Source organism: Cebus imitator, unplaced genomic scaffold (assembly GCF_001604975.1).
Source record: "Cebus imitator isolate Cc_AM_T3 unplaced genomic scaffold, Cebus_imitator-1.0 Scaffold230, whole genome shotgun sequence".
NCBI classification, from domain to species: domain Eukaryota; kingdom Metazoa; phylum Chordata; class Mammalia; order Primates; family Cebidae; genus Cebus; species Cebus imitator.
Window position 1 is genome coordinate 557,334 of NW_016107545.1, and position 21,211 is coordinate 578,544.

General features: G+C 41.2%; 1 protein-coding gene across 1 annotated transcript in view; it reads left to right on the plus strand.

Annotated features, from left to right (window-relative positions):
• The first annotated feature begins 5,119 nt into the window (after positions 1-5,119).
• The window catches only part of HELLS (helicase, lymphoid specific), a 55,017-nt gene continuing 38,925 nt past the window's right edge, over positions 5,120-21,211 (plus strand). The window contains exons 1-6 of the mRNA XM_017497378.2: positions 5,120-5,315; positions 5,737-5,858; positions 12,093-12,215; positions 16,599-16,655; positions 20,927-20,963; positions 21,052-21,116. Of these exons, the coding sequence (XP_017352867.1) occupies positions 5,285-5,315; positions 5,737-5,858; positions 12,093-12,215; positions 16,599-16,655; positions 20,927-20,963; positions 21,052-21,116 (435 nt within the window). The 5' untranslated portion in view covers positions 5,120-5,284. The remainder of the gene's footprint in view (positions 5,316-5,736; positions 5,859-12,092; positions 12,216-16,598; positions 16,656-20,926; positions 20,964-21,051; positions 21,117-21,211) is intronic.

The following is a 21,211-nucleotide window of genomic DNA, read 5'->3' on the forward strand; positions in this document are numbered from 1 at the left end:
TACTCAGGAGGCTGAGGCAGGAGAATTGCCTGAACCCAGGAGGCGGAGGTTGCGGTGAGCCGAGATCGCGCCATTGCACTCCAGCCTGGGTAACAAGAGCGAAACTCTGTCTCAAAAAAAAAAAAGAAAACAAAATAAATGTAGGCCCTTAAATAAAAGTGGATGAACAAGAGTTTTCACAGCCACTTTGAAGGGAGAGTTTACACGACGGCAAAGACGTGCCAGGAAATGCACCAATGCACTTTTCTTAGCAAGTGTGGAACCAGATGTTAGTTGAGTGTCTGTTCTTTGAGAATCAGATGAGATTTTCTTGAACTCCATCTAATTTGTATTTGGACAAATTCATTCCCTCTCCTCCCTCCCTCTTCCCCCCTCCCTTTTCCCCCTCCCCCCCGTTCCCTCTCCCCTCTCCCCTTTCCCCTCTCACCTACAGAGCAGAAGATGCAAAGAACAAAGTTTCTAGAGAAAAAATGAATGGAGGAAAGATTTGGGGAGGTGGGCCACAATTTAATTTGTATTAGTCCATTTTCATGCTCCCAATAAAGACATACCCAAGACTGGGTAGTTTGTAAAGAAAAAGAGGTTTAAGGGACTCACAGTTCCATGTGGCTGGGAAGGCCTCACAATCATGGCGGAAGGCAGAACGTGAAAAGCACGTCTTATGTGGTGGCAGGCAAGAGAGAGAATGAGAACCAAGTGAAAGGGGTTGCCCTTTATATAAAACCATCTGTTCTCAATCTTGTGAGACTTAACTACTATAAGAACAGTATGGAGGCAACTGCCCCCATGATTCAATTATCTCTCACTGGGTCCCTCCCACAACATGGGAATTATGGAAGCCGCGATTCAAGATGAGATTTGGGTGGGGACACAGACAAACCATATCAGAATTCAAAAGAACAAGGAAAGATTTTTCAATGTATTAGGGAAAAACCTCATAAAAAGCAGTGTTTCAAAAGTCAAAGGGAAAGAAATTTTGGAGGATAGGTTGATGAAGGTCAAAAATCTTAAGTAGAGGGAGGGTGGGTACAGTGGCTCATGCCTGTAATTTCATACTCTGGCATGACTGTAATTTCATACTCTGGGAGGTCAAGGCAGGAGGATCCCTTGAGCCCAGGAATTCAAGACCAGCCTGAGCAACATAGCAAGACCCTGTCTCTACAGAAAATTTTAAAAAATCAGCTGGGTGTAGTGGTATGCACCTGTAGACCGAGCTGCTCAGGAAGCTGATGTGGGAGGATCATTTGAGCCCAGGAATTTGAGGTTACAGTGAGCTATGATTGTGCCACTGCACTCTAGCCTGGGCAACAGAGCAAGACTGTCGCAAAACAAAACAAAGCAAATCTTTTTTTTTTTTTTTTTTTGAGACAGAGTTTCACTCTTGTTACCCAGGCTGGAGTGCGTGGTGCAATATTGGCTCACCACAACCTCTGCCTCCTGGGTTCAAGTGATTCTCCTACCTCAGCCTCCTGAGTAGCTGGGATTACAGGTGTGTGCCACCACGCCCAGCTAATTTTTTTAGTATTTTTAGTAGAGACAGGGTTTCTCCATGTTGGTCAGGCTGGTCTTGAACTCCTGACCTCAAGTGATACACCCACCTCGGCTTCCCAAAGTGCTGGCATTACAGGCATGAGCTACCGCACCCGGCTTTTAAAGCAAATCTTAAGTAGAATAAAACTGATAGCTATGTTTTAGATTAGAAGGAGATAGGATTTAGAGTAACTACTAATAGAGGCTACATTTTATCTTGAAATAATATTCAATGAACTAGGAGTAAAAATGTTATCAAGCAAATGGGCTCACTGTCCATTGCACACAAAAGCCAATAACTATGGCACCTGCCTTTGAGAAAAGAAAGGCTTTATTGCAAGTGGTCAGCAAGGAGACAGGAGTGGGCTCAAGTCTGTCTCCCTGATTTGGGGTCTAGGGCAAATTTTAAGGGATCCGAGAGCACGGGAAAAGATTTTGGAATGTTGGCTTGGCAGGGTCTGATTGGAGGGCTTCAAAATGTACCATTTAAGGTAAGGTACTGTTATAGAACTGAACTGTGGTCCACTTGCCTGGCTCAGGAAGACAAGACATCCACACTGTGCTTTTGCAGCTGCAGGAATTGGGGCAGCTCATTCTTAAAACCCAAACTCCCTGATGGCTTGCAGGTAAGGATTTTTGAAGGCAGGGGTAAATTTCAGGAAAGCAGAAATACAGGCAAAGTAATCATTTAATACATGGAGTCTATGCATTGTTTTGACCAAAATGGTGAGGCATCTCAAAGGGTCAGGGAGGAGGACTTGAGGAAGAGGTCATAGATGAATTAAAAGGTTTTCTGATTTGCAGTTAATTCAGGAGGTGAAGCTTTGTCTAAAAATTTGGGGAGCTGAGTGTGGTAGTGTGTGCCTGTAATCCCAAAATTTTTCCCTTTGACTTGAGAGGCTGAGAGGATGGCTTGAGCCCAGGAGTTTGAGAGCAGCCTGGGCAACATAGTGAGACTCCATCTCAATTTTTAAAAATTAAAAAATAAAAATTTGGGATCAGCAGAAAAGAATGCTAGCTCTGCTTGTGTGTGTGACCTCCTTCAGGCCCGTCAGGAATAAATTTAGAACAAATGAGGCAACAGAGTGCCAGCAGATGTGTTTGGTGGGGCTTGGGGTTTCTAAAAAACAACTCAGAGACATACGCTAAGATATTAATTTTAGTTTTTATAGAGGAACCGAACATCTGCTGAATCTAACTTCCTCGGCTGTTGTTTTAGGCTACTATTACCTTCTTCTTTATCGAGTTGCTTATTTGCTTCTCAGGGCTAGCTAGGTGCCTAGAATTTCCTTTGAAGAACTCAAGATTTTCCTTTATTCTCACGGTTGGAGGGCCCACAGGCCCCTAGAGAAGGAGGGTCCCCCTGCTCCATCTCAGTATGAAGTTTTTTTTGTTTTGTTTTTTTGAGACAAGGTCTCGCTCTGTCACCCAGCCTGGAGTGCAGTGTTACAATCTTGGTTCACTGTATCCTTGACTTCCTGGGCTCAAGTGATTCTCCCACTCAGCCTCCCAAGTAACTGGGACCACAGGCATGTGCCACCACACCCTGCTAATTTTTGAAATTTTTGTAGGGGCTGGGCACAATGTGTCACGCCTGTACTCTCAGCACTTTGGAAGGCTGAGGTAGGTGGATCCCTTGAACCCAAGAGTTCGAGATCAGCCTGGATAACGGTGAAAAACCATCTCTACCAAAAAAAAAAAAAACAAAAAACAAAAACAGACAAAAAAAACCCCCAAATCACAAAAATTAGCATGGCGTGGGCTAATGTCCACCATTAAAATGTCCCAGTGTGGTGGCTTGCACTTGTAGTCTCAGCTACTTGCTAGGCTGAGGCAGGGGGATCACCTGAACCCAGGAGGTGGAGATTGCAGTGAACCGAGATCTTGCCATTCCACTCCTGCTTAAGCAACAGAGTATGACCCTATCATAATAAAATATTTATAGAGTCTAGGTCTCCCTTTGTTGCTTAGGGTGGTCTTGAACCCCTGGGCTCAAGTGATACTCCAGCCTTGGCCTCCCAAAGTGCTGGGATGACAGGCATGAGCTGCCACGCCTGGCCTGTTGAGGCAGATTTTAGCCCCGCATCTTCTCGGCCAACAGACTCCTCACTTCTGAAAGAGCTACTGAGTTCAGGTTCCCATCTTCTTGGTTCCCAGTGTTGTTAGAGGTCAAAGCATTTTCTATTGAACATTTCTGGGCTTTTAGCTCTGTTATGAACTAACTCGACATTATGTTATTAACAGACTAGGCCCAGTTTGGGGGCACGTCCCACAGTTACAAAAATACCTGTATTTCAGGCCTCTTATTTTAACACAAAGTGAATGTAGGCTTCTCTGTACAAGTCAATTTAAACATTAGTCTATCGCTTTTCTCACTTGTAATGTAGGAATAAAAATAATCTGCTATGCTAATTTTAGTGTTATGAAAACTGCTGAAGATGGTTATGACGGACGTGCAAGGTAAACCCCCCCCCCTTTTTTTTTTGACGAAGTCTCTCTGTCGCCCAAGCTGGAGTGCAGTGGCGCGATCTCGGCTCACTGCAACCTCTGCCGACTGGGTTCATGCAATTCTCTGGCTTCAGACTCTCGAGTAACTGGGATTACAGGTGCCTGCAACCACGCTCAGTTAATTTTTGTATTTTTAGTAGGGACGGGGTTTCACCATCTTGACCAGGCTGATCTTGAACTCCTGACCTTGTGATCCACCCGCCTTGGCCTCCCAAAGTGCTGGGATTACAGGCGTGAGCCACTGCGTCCGGCCGGTAAATTCTTAAATTTTGCAGACACAATCATACAAAGTTGTGAGAGTCAAAATGAAGGAAACAGGTGATTACATGACAGACATATTTAATGCCACAAATCCTAAGAAATTAGAGGTGGGAAAGGGGGCCCTGGAGAGGGAGATAAAGGAAATAGCTGAAAAAGAATGCAAACAAGAAAAGGAGGAGTTGAAAGCTGAAATGAAAACCAGGGACAAGAAAAGCCCCGCTCCTTCCTTCAGTGCCCACTCGAATGAATGCTGCTTGTTTCCCTGAATCTTCCCTTCTGCTGGCCACTCTGCTTGGTCTATCATTGCTTTCAGCTCTCCTTTATCCTAAACGGCTTTCTTCAACCCAGTCATAATCTTAATTACCTGTTCTTTTCTCTCCCGTCCCACTCACAAAAGAGCCCTCCTCTGGGCCATTTCGGGGGATTTTCACTGAAGGTGTGAGCCGCGTGCTGCAGGTGCGGCGAGGCTGGCCCTACAGAAATGTTTCTAACATTCTCGTGCGGATACGCACAAGTCTCCACCTACAGGATCACGGGTTTGGGGTGCGCAATCACAGCAGCCAGCATGGGAAGGCGCCGTATTATAACTGTAATTGCGTAGTTTGGAACCATCAGCTCTGAGAGGAAACTGGGTCCTCCACGGCCGGCCGCCTCGCCCAATCCCATAGGATAGTTACAGGCTGAGTTCGGCAGCAGAACCCAGTTTCCTCCAGACAGAGGTTCAAATAAAGGGTCACGGTGGCTGCAGGTCCGTCTTCACGAAAACAGAAAGCTGCGCCAAATCTCGCGCAACGGGGCTGGAGGGCGGGCGGGGAATTTAAGGTATCGCGAGATGACAGGATTTTCCCCGCGAAGGAGAAGCGCGCTTTTTTCCCTGTCGGGGGTTTTGGTGAGCAGGCTGGGCCGGGAACTGCTGTGAGTTATTAGCTCGCGGTATTGCAGACTCTGAGAGGAGGGGACCTGGTTCCTGGGTGAGTGTCCAGGCATGCCAGCGGAACGGCCCGCGGGCAGCGGCGGTGAGTGAGGGGAACCTTCTTTCGGGTGCGGGCGGCGGCGCGAGGGGCTGAGGTGGGCAAGCATGGAGGCTGCGGCGGAGCTTAGGGGGAGGGAGCCGACCCTGTGCAGGGACTGAGGAGGAAGGGAGGGTAGAGAAACTGCAACGGTGAGTGGGGGACACCCCGGAATCGCACATATTAGCAAGCTGGAGAAGATTTCACACAGGGCACTTCATTTTCTGAGCATCTCGAGTTGGAAATTGGTCCAGGCAACTTGTAGACGTTGTGAAGACCTAGCGTGTCTGAGAGGTGATGCCGGTATCCCCTGCGTCTTCGGCTTTTGCTCCAGTGCATCTCGGGTGGGAGAAAGGCTGTTTAATGTTGAAGTTGAGTAGTTGGTAATTTTTTTAAAACTGCAATTTGAAAGCCTTCTCCTCCTCAGGCTCACAAACTCCAGAAATGGTTGAACAATTAGACACTGCCGTGATTACCCCAGCCATGCTAGAAGAGGAAGAACAGCTCGAAGCTGCTGGACTAGAGAGAGAGCGGAAGATGCTGGAAAAGGTAATGTAGGCATCAGGTTCTCCGTCGTGAAAGCCGGTGGTAACCTCGGCTTTAACCCAGAGGTGTGGTTTATGTTTTTTGCTTTCCTATTTAGTGGGCTTTTCATAAACTTGAATGAACACAGCTTTGTTACTTGTCATTTTGTATGTCTGCAGATACTGCCTTTGAGAAACCTTTCGCATGTGCTTTGGTGTATTTCTGTGAGATGTAGTCTCGGTAGTCCTATCTCTTTTAAGTGATCATTTCATATTGCATGTTTAGCCACGAGAAGTCGAAGTCGATATTGAGTTTTTTCCTTTGTCATCTTTATTTCCTTTAAAGATTACCTTAAATGTATGTATGATGGCAAACACGAATCGCTAAAACCTGCAGAAGTAATGTACTAGACTGAGGGCAGGAGAAGTTAGCATCAATCAAAAGCTGGGCTGGAATCCAAGTCTAATGATTACCTTTTAGTGTAGTGCTGTTTTCCACCTAAGTGATCAACTTGCTGTTTGTTTTCCTTTTGGTTTCATGGCTTGTGTATTGCTGCATAAGATTCTTGAGCTAAAAATGTGGTGTACTTTTTTAATGACAAGTTGCTGTAGTTTTCTTGTAGAGAGTATTTTGTAGATAACTAAAAGCAGTTTTTAACCCGAAATATTCTTGTTTAAAGTTCCACCCTGCTGCTTGATTCATATGCAAGAAAAAGAATGATGGCTGACTCTTAATAGGTGGTTTTCTTGTGCTTTATTAATTTACTAAACTCTACCGATATTATGATAGAGGTCATTTTTTGATATCTCCATTTACAGATGAAGAAATTGAGGGAGAAGGGCACACAGTAAGTGTTGACACCAAATTTGAACTTGGGCTGCCTCCAGAATTTCTGTTCTTATTAATATTGAATTAACTCATCATGATTATAAAACTACTTAAGTTGGAAAATAATGCACCCCCAAAATAATGCAGCCCAAAAGATAGAGACTATTTTCTATCAACAATAAGTTTTTTGTCAGCATTGTTAATACTTCATGAACATTTATTATGAGGCATGCATTGTTTTGAATGCTTTGTATGTATTTACTCATTCAATCCCTCAACTATTCTGTGAAGCAGATGCTCATTATTACTATTACTGCTATCAGACTTACTAGTTTAAGTAAGACTTTTAAATAGACTTTTTTAGATTTTACAGATGAGGAAACTGAGGCACAGGGAGGTTGTTTGGGTGCTACAGTAAGTAAATGGCAGAACAAACATTCCATTGTAGGCCATGTAGTTCTAGAATGCACATTTTTAAACTACCGTGGTATACTTTCACTCCAGTAATACTTGTTCTGTTATTACTGATGATCTCTGGTTGACTATAACCAGTTAAAGTAATACATTAACAAATTTTCTTTAAGTCATACCGATACTTTTTGCTTCAGGGTAGATGTGAATTAATAGAATTGGAAGGTCTGACTTGAACTACCTTTTCTCATTCTTTGAATTTTCATAGTACTTTATTACACAGAATTTACCATGGTCAAATAAGTAATGAAAAATACTTCATATAACTTTTTGATTCTTTCTCACTTTGTTTCTTGAGGGTGTATCACTTCCTGTTTTGTTTTTGTAGTCTTTGCACCAGGTACATAGTAGGCAGTCAGTAAATGCTTATTGAATGGTTAACAATGATGAAATAGTATTTTGTAATATACAAGATTATGTACATATAATAAATATACTTATTAGGTATATAACAGGTGAATTGTAAAGTACAAATTCTGGGGCAAGTGCCCAGAATGGAATCAACTGAAGAGGTCTAAGAGGGATATGATAATTTTGTCTTGAGTAATGTATCTTCAGTTTTATCTTGTTTCTTCATATACTCATGATGAGTGTTGGGTAGGGAAATGCATTTAAAGAAAGATATGTCTGACATATGACAATACATTTTCAGAAGGCATTATTAGTTCAAGGGAAGAAATACTTCACATTTATAATAAGTCAAATATGTAGTATTGTATGTATTTGCTGATGAGATAAACCAGGAGTCAAATGACCTGCTACTTTTAATGACATTTTTAAGCTTATGAACAAACATTTTGCAGTCAGTCCTAAATTTAATAGTTATGCATCATAGAACCTAAAGAGTAATTTTTAATCTATATTCAGTCCTTCCACTGAAAAAGTATATAGCTGTTTTCATGGCTGGACACGGTTCACACTTGTAATCCCAACAGTTTGGAAAGGCCAAGGTGGGTGGATCACCTGAGGTCAGGAGTTTGAGACCAGCTTGGCCAATATGGTGAAACCCCGTCTCTACTGAAAATACAAAAATTAGCCATGCATGGTGGTGCATGCCTGTAGTCTCTGCATGCCGGGAGGCTGAGGCAGAAGAATTGCTTGAACTGCTGAGATAGCACCACTGCACTCCAGCTTGGGAGACAGAGCTAGACTCCCATTTCAAAAAAAAATAAAGTATATAGCTGTTTTCAATCATGTAAGTGTGTATGTAATTCGCTAAAACATTGGTGTTGTGGTTCCGTGTTATTACATTGTCTTGTTATGTACAGATAAGGAAAGTTTTTGATTATTTTTTGCACTTGACCCTCCTAAAAAGCGATTGCCTAGGTGAGACTAGAAAATTCTAAGAAACGTTTTCAGAGTCTCTTCTTGTTTGAGATTAACAAACAAGTCTTTGGGGGCCAAAGAATTCACTATGCAAAGGTAGAGATTCCTTTTCTTTTGGGAGAATACAGTATTTATGGGCATGTATTTAGAAGTACTTAAGAGAGAAAGAGATAGCTTAAGTTCCTTAATTAAAAGCATTTATTTGGCTTTAGGAAATCCTAAGGGTCTTGAGGAGCCTAGAAAATGACTTTGACATTCATTTGCTACAGTTATTTTCTTTGACTTTTCACATGCATTTTCCTTTAAGAGAAGTCATTGTTAGTCTAGGACATTTGAATACCGATAATAATACCGATAATGCCTGTGAAGTGGAGGAGGGGGAAAGGTTGGAGTCAGGAGATTGCTTGGAGAGGTGAAATGATCATGTGTGTAGGCTTAAATAGAACTCCTCCCACCCCCCCAATAAAAAATCTGAGATTGGTTTTGGGAGAGATAATGGGGTAGATAATGAGGAATTTCTACCCTCAGTGTCCATTGGTATACTCATGCGCTGTAGTTACCCAGAGTTGTTTCCCGACAGGCACTTGGTGCTTTCAGTAGATGGAGTTGCAATTTACCATAATAATGAAATTGATAAATCAAAGAAAAAACAATGATAGAAAGATTTTGAAATACAGAAGAGCAGGTTTAAGGATTAATCACTTTTATGGTGTTATTCTAATATTAATTGTATATTATTGTTCCATGATGGCATCTTAAAGGTTTAGTAATTTGTTGGTTTGTTTTTTTTTTTTTTTTTTTTAAAGAAAAAAAATTTTTTCCCCAGGACCACCAGGCAAGTATTTAGTTATTTTAAAAATATATGCTGGCCAGATGCGGTGCCTCATGCCTGTAATCCCAGAACTTTGGGAAGCTGAGGTGGGGCGGATCGCTTGAGCCCAGGAGTTAAGACTAGCCTGGGCAACATGGTGAAACCCCATCTATACGAAAAATAAAAAAATTAGCCGGCATGGTGGCACATGCCTGTAGTCCTAGCTACTCAAGAGGCTGAGGCAGGAGGATCTTTGCATGAGCCCGGGAGGCGCAGGTTGCATTGAGCCAAGATCTTACCACTGCACTCCAGCCTAGGTGACAGAGCAAGACCCCATCTCAGAAAAAAGAAAAGTGCTAATTCTGTATAGGATTTAAGGTATCAACTATATCTAAGTTAAACTCACATTTATTTTAACTGAACTTAAATTTTAAAACTTAAAAATTTAAGAATCCATATATCATCTTAATAATTTTCATCTCCCTGTTTACAATATTCACCTCATCTTGCATATTGTAATCATAGTAATATATTGGTTATAGTAAAAGAAGTGCTGTTCTAAAAGAACTTAAAATTGAGTTCAAGATGTGAAGAATTGTCTGTATAGGTGCGATTATGGCTGATAGATATATTTTTTGACATTTAATTTTTCTGTAATGCATTACTTTTCTTAGGTTCCTTCTCAGAATCTTACTGTTGCCACTGATTTTGTAATACAGATATATTTTGAGGCTGGTGCAGTAGCTTATGCCTGTAATCCCAGCACTTTGGGAGGCTGAGGTGGGTGGATTACGAGGTCAGGAGTTCAAGACTAGCCTGGCTAACACGATGAAACCCTGTCTCTACTAAAAATACAAAAAATTAGCTAGGTGTGGTGGCGGGTGATTGTAATCCCAGCTACTTGGGAGTCTGAGGCAGACAATTGCTTGAACCATGGAGGTGGAGGTTGTAGTGAGCCGAGATCATGCCACTGCACTCCAGCCTGGGCAACAAAGCGGGACTCCATCTCAAAAAAAATATATACATTTTGAAAGAAGGCTACAGTGATGATGTAATATCTAGGAAAATATAAGCCAATATCAAATGATGTCTTAGAGATACTGACAAGCTGAAGCAGCAAAACTACCCAAGGGCTTGGGCATTATTTAGAGTGTAAAAATGAACTTATAGCTCCTATTTCAAACATGCTTTAAACTCTCAGCTACTTTCCTCTACGTTTAAACCACCAATTACTGGGGAAAGGGGCAGTGAGATTTTATTGGTTGACTTTGTTTTTGTGTTTTCATTGATACTTGTTGAAAAGTAGGGGAATTGGTTTAGTTGAAAAAGCAAAATGCTAAAAATCTGCCACTAAACTCTTCAAGTCAACAGTTTGTCTAGACTGTATAAAACGAAAGGTAATGTACTACCTAATCTATAAAGGTCTTTTTAATTCTAAAGTTACTTAAGTGTGATTCTTAATGCTGTTGCTGAGGCCAGTGTTGCTTAATTCAGGAACTTCTACAGTAACTGGCAAAATTTGAATTCTGCTCTCATTTATCTATCCTTCAGACAGCTCAGATCTCATCCATTTCCTGAAGTCTGACTTCTCCAATTGTTGCAGTACGTGTTTGTTGATTTACTAGGCTGGATTGATGTTACAGAATTGGTGATCTTGGTTGGGCATGGTGGCACATGCCTTTAATCCTAGTACTTTGGGAGAACAGGGCAGACAAATCTCTTGAATTTAGGAGTCGAAGACCTGCTTGAGTAATATGGTGAAACTCTATCTCTGTAAAAAAAATACAAAAATTAACAGGGTGTGGTGGCGTCCGCCTGTAGTCCCAACTATTTGGGAGGCTGAGGTGGGAGGGTGGTTTGAGCATGGGATTTCGAGGCTGCAGTAACATACAGTTTCACCACTGCACTCCAGCCTAGGCAACAGCGTGAGGCCCTGCCTTAAAAAAAGGGGGGTGGGGGTGCTAATCTTGGCTAGATATCTGTTTTGATTGTTAGAATGAATTGTATTGGTAGTAGTTTTCTAAAATGTGATATCCAAATAAACCTCTTTATTAATCTCAAATAGGAAGAGACTCTGAAAACTTTTCTTAGAATTTTCCAGTCTCACCTAGGCAATCACTTTTTATGAGGGTCAAGTACAAAAAATAATCAAAAATTTTCCTTATCTGTACGTAACAAGACAGTGTAATAACACAGAACCACAACATCGGTGTTTTAGCCAATTACACACTTAATATTAAGATTGAAAACAGCTACTCTCATTCTATCACCCAGGCTGGAGTGCAGTGGCGTCATCTCCGCTCACTGCAGCCTCCGCCTCCTGGGTTCAAGCATTTCTATTGCCTTGGCCTCCTGAGTAGCTGAGACTACAGGCATGCACCATAATGCCTGGCTAATTTTTGTGTTTTCAGTAGAGATGGGGTTTCATCATGTTGGTCAGGCTGGTCCTGAACCCCTGGCTTCAAGTGGCCCTCCCACCTTGGCCTCTCAAAGTGCCGAGATTACAGGCGTGAACCACTGTGCTCGGCCTTCAAATGTTTTTTAATGGACCTTCCAACTCAGTAGATGCCGGAAATCAAAATCATGTGTTCAGTATTTGAAATTACAATATTTTGATATTTAAACTACATCTACCAGATTACCTGTTGAACCCAAGAACTGTTTTTTTTTTTTTTTCAGTTATTTGTTCTAGTTTTTGGTTTGAAAAAGTATTTGTTTCGTTTGAAAAATGTTCTTTTAGCCATTTTTATTAAACTTTATGCCAAAAAAATTAACATATGTCAGAAAGTATTAGTAATTATGGAAATTTTCTCTTGGGATAGGCTCGCATGTCTTGGGATAGAGAGTCGACAGAAATTCGGTACCGTCGACTTCAACATTTGCTTGAAAAAAGCAATATCTACTCCAAATTTTTATTGACGAAAATGGAACAGCAACAATTGGAGGTATGTATGTATATGTAACTGACTATAAGTGAAGGCTTAAAAAAATTTTTTTTAATAGCTTTATTGGCCAGGTGAGGTGGTTCACGCCTGTAATCCCAGCATTTTGGGAGCCTGAGGCGGGTGGACTACCTGAGTTTGGGAGTTCAAGACAAGCCTGACCAACATGGAGAAACCCTGTCTCTAGTTAAAAAAAAACAAAATTAGCCAGGCGTGGTTGTGCATGCCTGTAATCCCAGCTACTTGTGAGGCTGAGGCAGGTGAATCTCTTGCACCTGGGAGGCAGAGGTTGCAGTGAGCTGAGATCAAGATTGCGCCGTTGTACTCTAGCCTAGGCAAAAGAGCAAAACTCTGTCTCAAACAAACAAAAATAGCTTTATTGACGTGTATATTATATACAATAAAATGTACGGATTTTAAGTTTATAGTTTGCTGAGTTTGACTAGTAAACATATAGACCTGTGTAACCACCAGCACAATCAAGACACAGTGCATTTCCATGAACTCCAAAAAGTTGTTTTGTGCTGGCAGTGATGCCCATGGCTGGTGTCCAGCAACCACTGATCTGTTTTATGTCACTATAGACCATTATTGTTTTTCCCTAGAAAATTCTATAAATTAAATCATAGTATTGTGCTATTGTGAGTAAATAGTTGGTGTTCATCACATTTCCTGGTATACAACTCTTGAAATCCCTGGAATCTTCAAAATAATAGTGGCTTTTTTAATGCTAATGATCGATGGCTTAGGTACTAGAAAGCCTGGATTAGAGGGTTAGAATTTAGCCTCACCCTCAATCTTGAGGAAAAGAAGAGAGACTAATCATCATGCCTGTGTTATGAAGCCTTCATTAAAAACCCAGAAGGGCTGGATGTGGCTCATGCCTCTAACCCCAGCACTTTGGGAGACCTAGGTAGGCAGATTGCTTGAGCCCGGAAGTTTGAGACCAGCCTGGACAACATGGCAAAATTCTATCTATACCAAAAATAGAAAAATAAGCTAGGTGAGGTGGCATGTTCCTGTAGTCCCAGCTACTTGGGAGGCTGAGGCAGGAGGATTGCTTGAGCCTAGGAGATTGAGGCTGCGATGAACCATGATGGCACCACTGCACTCTAGTCTGGGTGACAGAGCAAGACCCTGTCTCAAAAATAAAGCAGGCTGGGCTCAGTGTCTCATGCCTGTAATCCCAGCACTTTGGAAGGCCAAGACGGGCAGATCACTTGAGCCCAGGAGTTTGACACCAGGCTGAGCAACATGGTGAAAACCCATCTCTATCAAAAATATAAAAGTTAGCCAGGCCCCCAGGTACTTGGGAGGCTGAGGCAGAAGGATCACTTGAACCTAGGGGAATCACTTGAACTCAGGAGGCGGAGGTTGCAGTGAGCCGAGATCACACCACTGAACTTCTAACCTGGGCAGCCAAGTGAGACTGTGTCTCAAAAATTAAAATAAATAAAAATAAAACAACCCAAAAGGACAGGGTTTGGAGAACTCCTGGAGAGCTGAACACGTGGAGGTTCCTGGAGAGGGTGGTGCACCCAGAAAGGGCACGGAAGCTCTGCGCTTCTTCTGCACATCTCTTCCTCTTGTGTTCATCTGAATCCTTTGTAATATTTTTATTTTTTTGAGACAGAATCTTTCTCTGTTGCCCAGGCTTGAGTGTAGTGCACCATCTCAGCTGCAATCTCCGACTACTCAGTTCAAGCATTCCTTCCACCTCGGCCTCCCCAGTAGCTGGGACTGCAGGAGCACACCATTATGTCTGTCTTATTTTTGTATTTTTTGTAGAGACACAGTTTTGCCATGTTGCCGAGGCTTGTCTGGAACTCCTGGGCTCAGGTGATCCACCTGTCCTGGCCTCATAAAGTTCAGGTGTGAGCCACTGCCCCCAGACTGTCATATTCTTTATAATAAACCAGTAAACATTAATGTTTCTTTGAGTTCTGTGAGCTCCTCTAGCAAATTAGTCAAACCCAAAGAGGGGCTTGTCAGAACCCTGATTTATAGCTGTTCAGTCAGAAGTACAGGTAAAACAACTTGGGCCTTGTGATTGGCATCTGAAATTGGTAGGGAAAGTCTTGGTGACTGAACCCTCAACCTGTGGCATATGAGTCTATTACCCGGTACATAGTGTGTGTCAGAATTGAATTCCAGTAGAGGACACCCTGCTGGTTCACTGCAGATAAGCTTGTTGGGTATACAGGGAAAACCCCCACACATTGGGTCAAAGAAGTCTTTTGTGTTGATTGTTGAGTATGTAGGGAGAAACTGAGTTTGTTTTTTTCTCAATATTCTTTTAGATATGCATTCTTTGTCTTGTTACTTTTGCTCAGCATATTTTTGAGATTTACTCATGTTGTGTCTTAGTGGGTCGTTCTTTGTATTCCTGAGAAGGATTCCATTTTTAAAATATCACTATTGGGGTGTAATTGACATACACTAAACTGCACATATTTAAACTGTACAATTCCCTAAGTTTTGTTAATATGGATATACTTGTGAAGCCATAATAATCATGATAGTGAACATACCCACTGATTCCAAAGAATTCTTTCTGCTCATGTATAATTCTTCTCCCTCATCCGTACCCCATGTTCTGTCCACAGATAGATAGCCAGTTGCTCTGTTTTCTGTTACTATAGATTCATTTGCATTTTCTGTTGGTGCTGGGTTCTTTTAGCTTTCATTGAGTGTCTGTCTTCACTTTCATTTTTGAAATAGATTTTTACTGGCGAAGAATTTTTTTCTTCATTATTTCTTGGAGTACTTTAAAGATGTTACACTATCTCCTAGCTTATGTTGTTTCTGAAAAGTGAAAGTCCTGATAATATCTATATGTCTGCAAGCAATTTGACTGCCTTTCTCAATCCCATTACCATTCATACCTCCTCCTGTCTTTTGTGGTTGCTATTTTCTGCCTGGAACCTTCTTCCTTTAAATAACTGCATGGCTTAACTTCATCTTTGAGCTTTTACTGAAACGGTTTCTAGATGAGACCTGCTCTCACAATTTTAAGAAAGTTGCTAACACACTTGATTCTCTTTACCTTGTTCTTTTCTTGCCATTGCACTTTTCATCTCATGTACATCATTTATTGTATTTATTTATTTATTTATTTATTTATTTATTTTGAGACGGAGTTTCCCTCTTGTTACCTAGGCTGGAGTGCAATGGCCCGATCTCGGCTCACCGCAACCTCCGCCTCCTGGGTTCAGGCAATTCTCCTGCCTCAGCCCCCCAAGTAGCTGAGATTACAGGCACGCGCCACCATGCCCAGCTAATTTTTTGTATTTTTAGTAGAGACGGGGTTTCACCATGTTGACAGGATGGTCTCGATCTCTTGACCTCATGATCCACCCGCCTCGGCCTCCCAAAGTGCTGGGATTACAGGCTTGAGCCACCGCGCCCAGCTTATTGTATTTATTGTTTGTCTTTCCACTACACTGTTATGAAGATTTAAAAATTTTGTGCAAATTGAGAGAATACAGTAAGTCCCTGTGTCCCCGTCACCCACATTTAACAATTATCAATGGAAATTTTGCTGTTTGTCAAATCTCCTTTTTTCTTTGTTTGAAACCCTTTTATTTTTTATGGTAAAATAAGACACGGAAGAACAAATACTCAATGAGTTACATAGCATCTACCCCTTTCACCACCTCTTGGAAATGGTTTGAATATTTTGGTGTCTTAAAAATTTATGAGGGTATGTCTAGAATAGCTTTTAGTCTAGGAATAAGTGGATCTCTTTTCTGAGCACTCTACTTGATTAATGCCCTGTATATTAAGAGGACTTTCTACTTTGGCTGAGAGAATGTGAGGTATACCGTATTGTGCCTGACCCCCTTGGAACAAGAGAGGTTCCACCTGCTTCTTTCTGGTGACTCTTCTGGTCTTGGTTACCATGCACTTATTAGTACTCAGCCTGAGAAGGACATAACAGCTGGCTTTGTGCATCTTTGTCCTCTCTGGTACTTGACCCTGGGAATGCTACTGCTCTTAAGTTTTGGATTCTGTCTCCTCAACACAAAGAGACTGTTGGGCTCTGTTTGGATTTTTCTCCATTACTTGTACTTTAAAATGGTGTCAGGAAGTAAGCTGGGCAGTCAGAAGATTAACCTTGTTTCCCTTTTGTCAGTGTTTACAGTCCTTTACTGCATGTTGCTTGAAGACCATTGTGTAATAAATGTTATCTGGATTTTAGTTGTTTAAGGCAGGAGGATAAATCTGTCCCATTACTCCACAAAGACAAGTTCCTCCCTGTTTTTTTATTATGATAGACCTTAGTTTCTTCATTGTAAACATAAGTTATATGGGAATTGATAATGCGTGTGTGTTTTTTTCATGTTGCAATTCCCACTTGTGACATAAGAAAAATTTACCTTACAGGAACAGAAGAAGAAAGAAAAATTGGAGAGAAAAAAGGAGTCTTTAAAAGTTAAAAAGGTAATATAGCCAGCCAGAATATTATTATGTCATTTAAATATTGAAGACATACTTTTGTATTCTTCTGACTTTTTTGATTGTCTGTTTAATTTTACCTTAATTGAGTGATAAACCTAACTTTGATACAAGCAATGCAGAAACATGTAAAATCTATTCCTCACTATTTAAGAAATGGAGAAAGAGCCAAAGTATGATCCTTTAGTTTTCTTATTCCATGGATTATTTTGGATGATGGCACAGTTTGGCTTGCTTAATTGGAAAGAATCTGCAAATTTAAACTTCAAGGTATTTTATAAGTAGCCATTTTATTTGGAGTGCATAATGAAGTTGTGCTAGTTAAAAGAGAAATAATAAAGGTTACATTTATTGAGTACTTATTGTGTCAGGTGTGCTATCATGTCTTCTCTTAGAACAGTTCTTGTTAGGTAAAGGTACTGTTTTTTCCCCCATTTTACATAAATAGAGGCTGACACAAGAAGATAAAGAACATCATTCCTCATTATTCATGAATTGTATATTTGTGAACTCACCTACTCACTTAAATTTATTTGTAACCCCAAAGTCAAGATTCCTGACACCATCATGAACGTTTACATACACGCTTATGTGCAGAAAAGCAAAAAATTGTAGTCTACCAATGCTGAGCTCAAACATGGGCTGCTGTGCTTTGTTTCAGTTACCATATGTATGTCAAGCATATGTCCTTTTCATGGTCTTTATTTAGCATCATTATTTTTGCATTTTTTCTGGTTTTACCTGGTGATTTTGCTGTTAAAATGGCCCTCAACTCTTGTAGTCCTGTCTAGTGTTTCTAAGTACAAACAAGCTGTGATGTGCCTTATGGAGAAAGTGTGTCTTGGGTAAGCTTCATTTAGGCATGAGGTACAGTGCTGTTGGCCCTGAGTTCAATATTAATCAACATATATATTAAATAAGATATCTTTAAAAACAGAAACACAAATAAAACAGGGTTATATATTGTTTGCTTGAAAATATCATAACCAGAGTCAGACTCAAGCTTGTATTTTTCCTAGGGCCAGTGAGTCAGTATTGTCATAGTGATTTTATTGAACCACAAGTACTGCAGATTGTGAGAGCTGATGCTAACTTGATGAAAATCGTGGATTTGAACCCAGAATTAGTTTAAGAGCTTCCACTTAGTTTCTGTGCTCAACTGCCTTTAATAGGAAATATCAAAATGCCAATAGGCAGAATAACTAGGGTAGTTTTTAAGTCCAGTTATTTGATTCTTAGGCTAGTTAATGGTGATGTTAGAATGCCTGATAAAGTATTTTACAGACTATTTTGCAACAAAACCCATTATTTAAAACTGGTAATTCTGCTAGGCATGGTGGCTCATGCCTGTAATACTTTGGGAAGCTGAGGCATGTGGATTCCTTGAGGCCAGGAGTTTGAGACCAGCCTGGTCAACATGATGAGACCCTATCTCTGCTAAAAATACAAAAATTAGCTGGGTGTGGTGGTGCGTGCCTGTAGTCCCAGCTACTTGAGAGGCTGAGATGTGGGTGTCACTTGAACACGGGAGGTGGAGGTTGCAGTGAGCCGAGATTGTGTCACTGCACTCTAATCTGGGCGACAGAGGGAGACTCTGTTCCTAAATAAATAAATAAATAAATAAAACTGGTAATACTGAGTCTACTGGGAGAGAGTATTAAAAAAAAAAAAAAAAAGAAATGGGCCGGGTGCGGTGACTCATGCCTGTAATCCCAGCACTTTGGGAGGCCAGGGCAGGCGGATCACCTGAGGTCAAGAGTTTGAGACCAACCTGCCCATCATGGTGAAACCCAGTCTCCATTAAAAATACAAAAATTAACCAGGCGTGATGGCAGGTCTCTAATCCTAGCTACTCTGGAGACTGATGCAGGAAAATCGCTTGAACCTGGGAGATGGAGGTTGCAGTGAGCTGAGTTCATGGTATTAGACTGTACCCTGGGTGACAGAGCAAGACTGTTTTAAAAAAAAAAAAAAAAAAAAACAGCCTGCTGATACTTAATTCATTTGCTAGCTCCAGAGACTTACCTAGGGCTTTTAAGATTATTATTTTCTTACAGAGAGGGCTTCACTATGTTGCCCAGGCTGGTCTCAAACTCCTGGGCTCAGGCTATCCTCCCCCACCCCCACCCTCACCTGTACCCCTGCCTTGGCCTCCCAAAGTGCTGGGATTACAGATGTGACCTAGCACACCTGGTCTTTCCAAGGGCTTCAAGAACATGTTTTTATTTATACAATAATTTTATTGGTGTAGTCATTTCTTCTCTGCTCTTTAACCTGTTAAATTAATATACACAATATATCCTTCACTTAGTTTCACCTAACCTTTTTTGTTTTTTGAGGTGAAGTCTCGCTCTTGTTCCCCAGGCTGAGCGCAATGGCTTGATCTTGGCTCACTGCAACCTCTGCCTCCCAGGTTCAAGCGATTCTCCTGCCTCAGCCTCTCAAGTAGCTGGGATTACTGGTGCTCGCCTCTATGCCTGGCTAATTTTTGTATTTTTAGTAGAGACGGGGTTTCACCATGTTGGCCAGGCTGGTCTTGAACTCCTGATCACAGGTGATCTACCCACGTTGGCCTCCCAAAGTGCTGGTATTACAGGTATGAACCACCTTGCCTGGCCAGTTCCACCTAGCTTTTTATACCAGGGTTTTGATTCTTTTCCCCCTCTGCATCTTTCCTAAAGATGTCAGCTATTAAATTCTGCCTACTCTAATCGCATCAGTTCTTTTCCAGTATTTTCTTGTTTAATCTTCAGACTTTGTAACTTAATTTTAAAATTCATTATATATATTTTTGTCATTTTGATTTATCACACATGTTGTTCGCGTATTCTTGATATAATACTTTCCCAACTCTTATCTTGAAACTTAAAAATTTTTTTTTAGAGGTGTTGTCTCACTAGCCCAGCCTAGAGTTCACTAGCACTGTAGTAGCTCACAGTGGCTTTGAACTCCTGGGCTCAAGCCATCTTCCTAACTCAGCCTCCCGAGTATCTGAGACTACAGGTGCATACCACCATGCTCAGCTAATTTTTAAATTTTTTTATAGAGTGGGTGTCTTGCTTTTTTGCTCAAGCTGGTCTTGCGCTCCTGGCTTCAAGCAGTCCTACTACCTAGTCCTCCTAAAGTGCTGGGATTATAAGTGTGAGCCACTGCACCTGGCCAGAAACTTTTTTTAACATCTCATTTCCCTTGCCTTCCTTACTAATAATTTTCTATTAGTATTCTCTTTTGTTTCTACTTTGAGTTGTAGTTAATGTATGAATTTCATTCACAGTGAATATTCCTTCAATAGTCAACCTATTGAATATCTTAGCATGATGTACAGTTAAAGGTATACTAGGTGTTTTGTTTTGTTTTGTTTTATTTTGTTTTGTTTTGTTTTGAGATGGAAGTGTCACTCTGTTGCCAGGCTGGAGTGCAGTGGCACAATCTTGGCTCACTGCAACCTCTGCTTCCTGGGTTCAAGTGATACCCCTGCCTTAGCCTCCCAAGTAGCTGGGACTGCAGGTGCTTGCCACCATGCCCGGCTAATTTTTTTTTATTTTAGTAGTGACAGGACTTCATCATGTTGGCCAGGATGGTGTTGATCTCCTGACCTTGTGATCCACCTACCTTGGCCTCTCAAAGTGCTGGGATTACAGGCGTGAGCCACTGCGCTCAGCCAGATGTACATGGGATTTCTAAATAAAAATGCCAACTATGGGCTGGATGCAGTGGCTCACGCCTATAATCCCAGCACTTTGGGAGGCTTAGGTGGGCGCATCACCTGATGTTAGGAGCTTGAGATCAGCCTGGCCAACATGGTCAAACCCCATCTCTACTAAAAATACAAAAATTAGCCAGGTGTAGTGGTGAGCGCCTGTAGTCCCAGCTACTCGGGCGGCTGAGGCAGGGGAATCGCTTGAACCCAGGAGGCGGAGGTTGCAGTGAGCCGAGATCGTGCCGTTGCACTTTAGCCTGGGTGACAAGAGTGAAACTCTAAAAAAAAACAAACAAATTGCCAACTATGTTTAATTTTGAGATTTCTTTTCTAAATGGAAAAAATAATTGACGGAAGTAGAGCACTTGGAAAAAAGCAGAAATTATGAACAAGTTGTAGGGAAATACAGAAAAAGATTACATGCATGTAAGTATAATAGTGAAAAACGGATGTGGCTTAACTAAGAAACTTTTTTCTCAAGCTAATCAGTGCCTTTTAACGTACAATACCATAACGGTCCTTAGTAAAAACAATATTCTGAATCCTTGTTTTGTAGGGTAAAAATTCAATTGACACAAGTGAAGAGAAGCCAGGTAAATATCCTTATTGCAGTTTTGAAGAATACTTGTTTATATTTCTATTTTAATTGCTATTAAAAAACAAAATATTCTTTTTTTATAGTCATGAGAAAGAAAAGAGGAAGAGAAGATGAATCATACAATATTTCAGAGGTCATGTCAAAAGAGGTAAAAATAAAAGGGAGAGGGCACCTAACATTTGATGTTGAGTAAAATGTAGGTTTTGAACCACCTTAAAGCTGTAAGAATTGAATATTCTATAT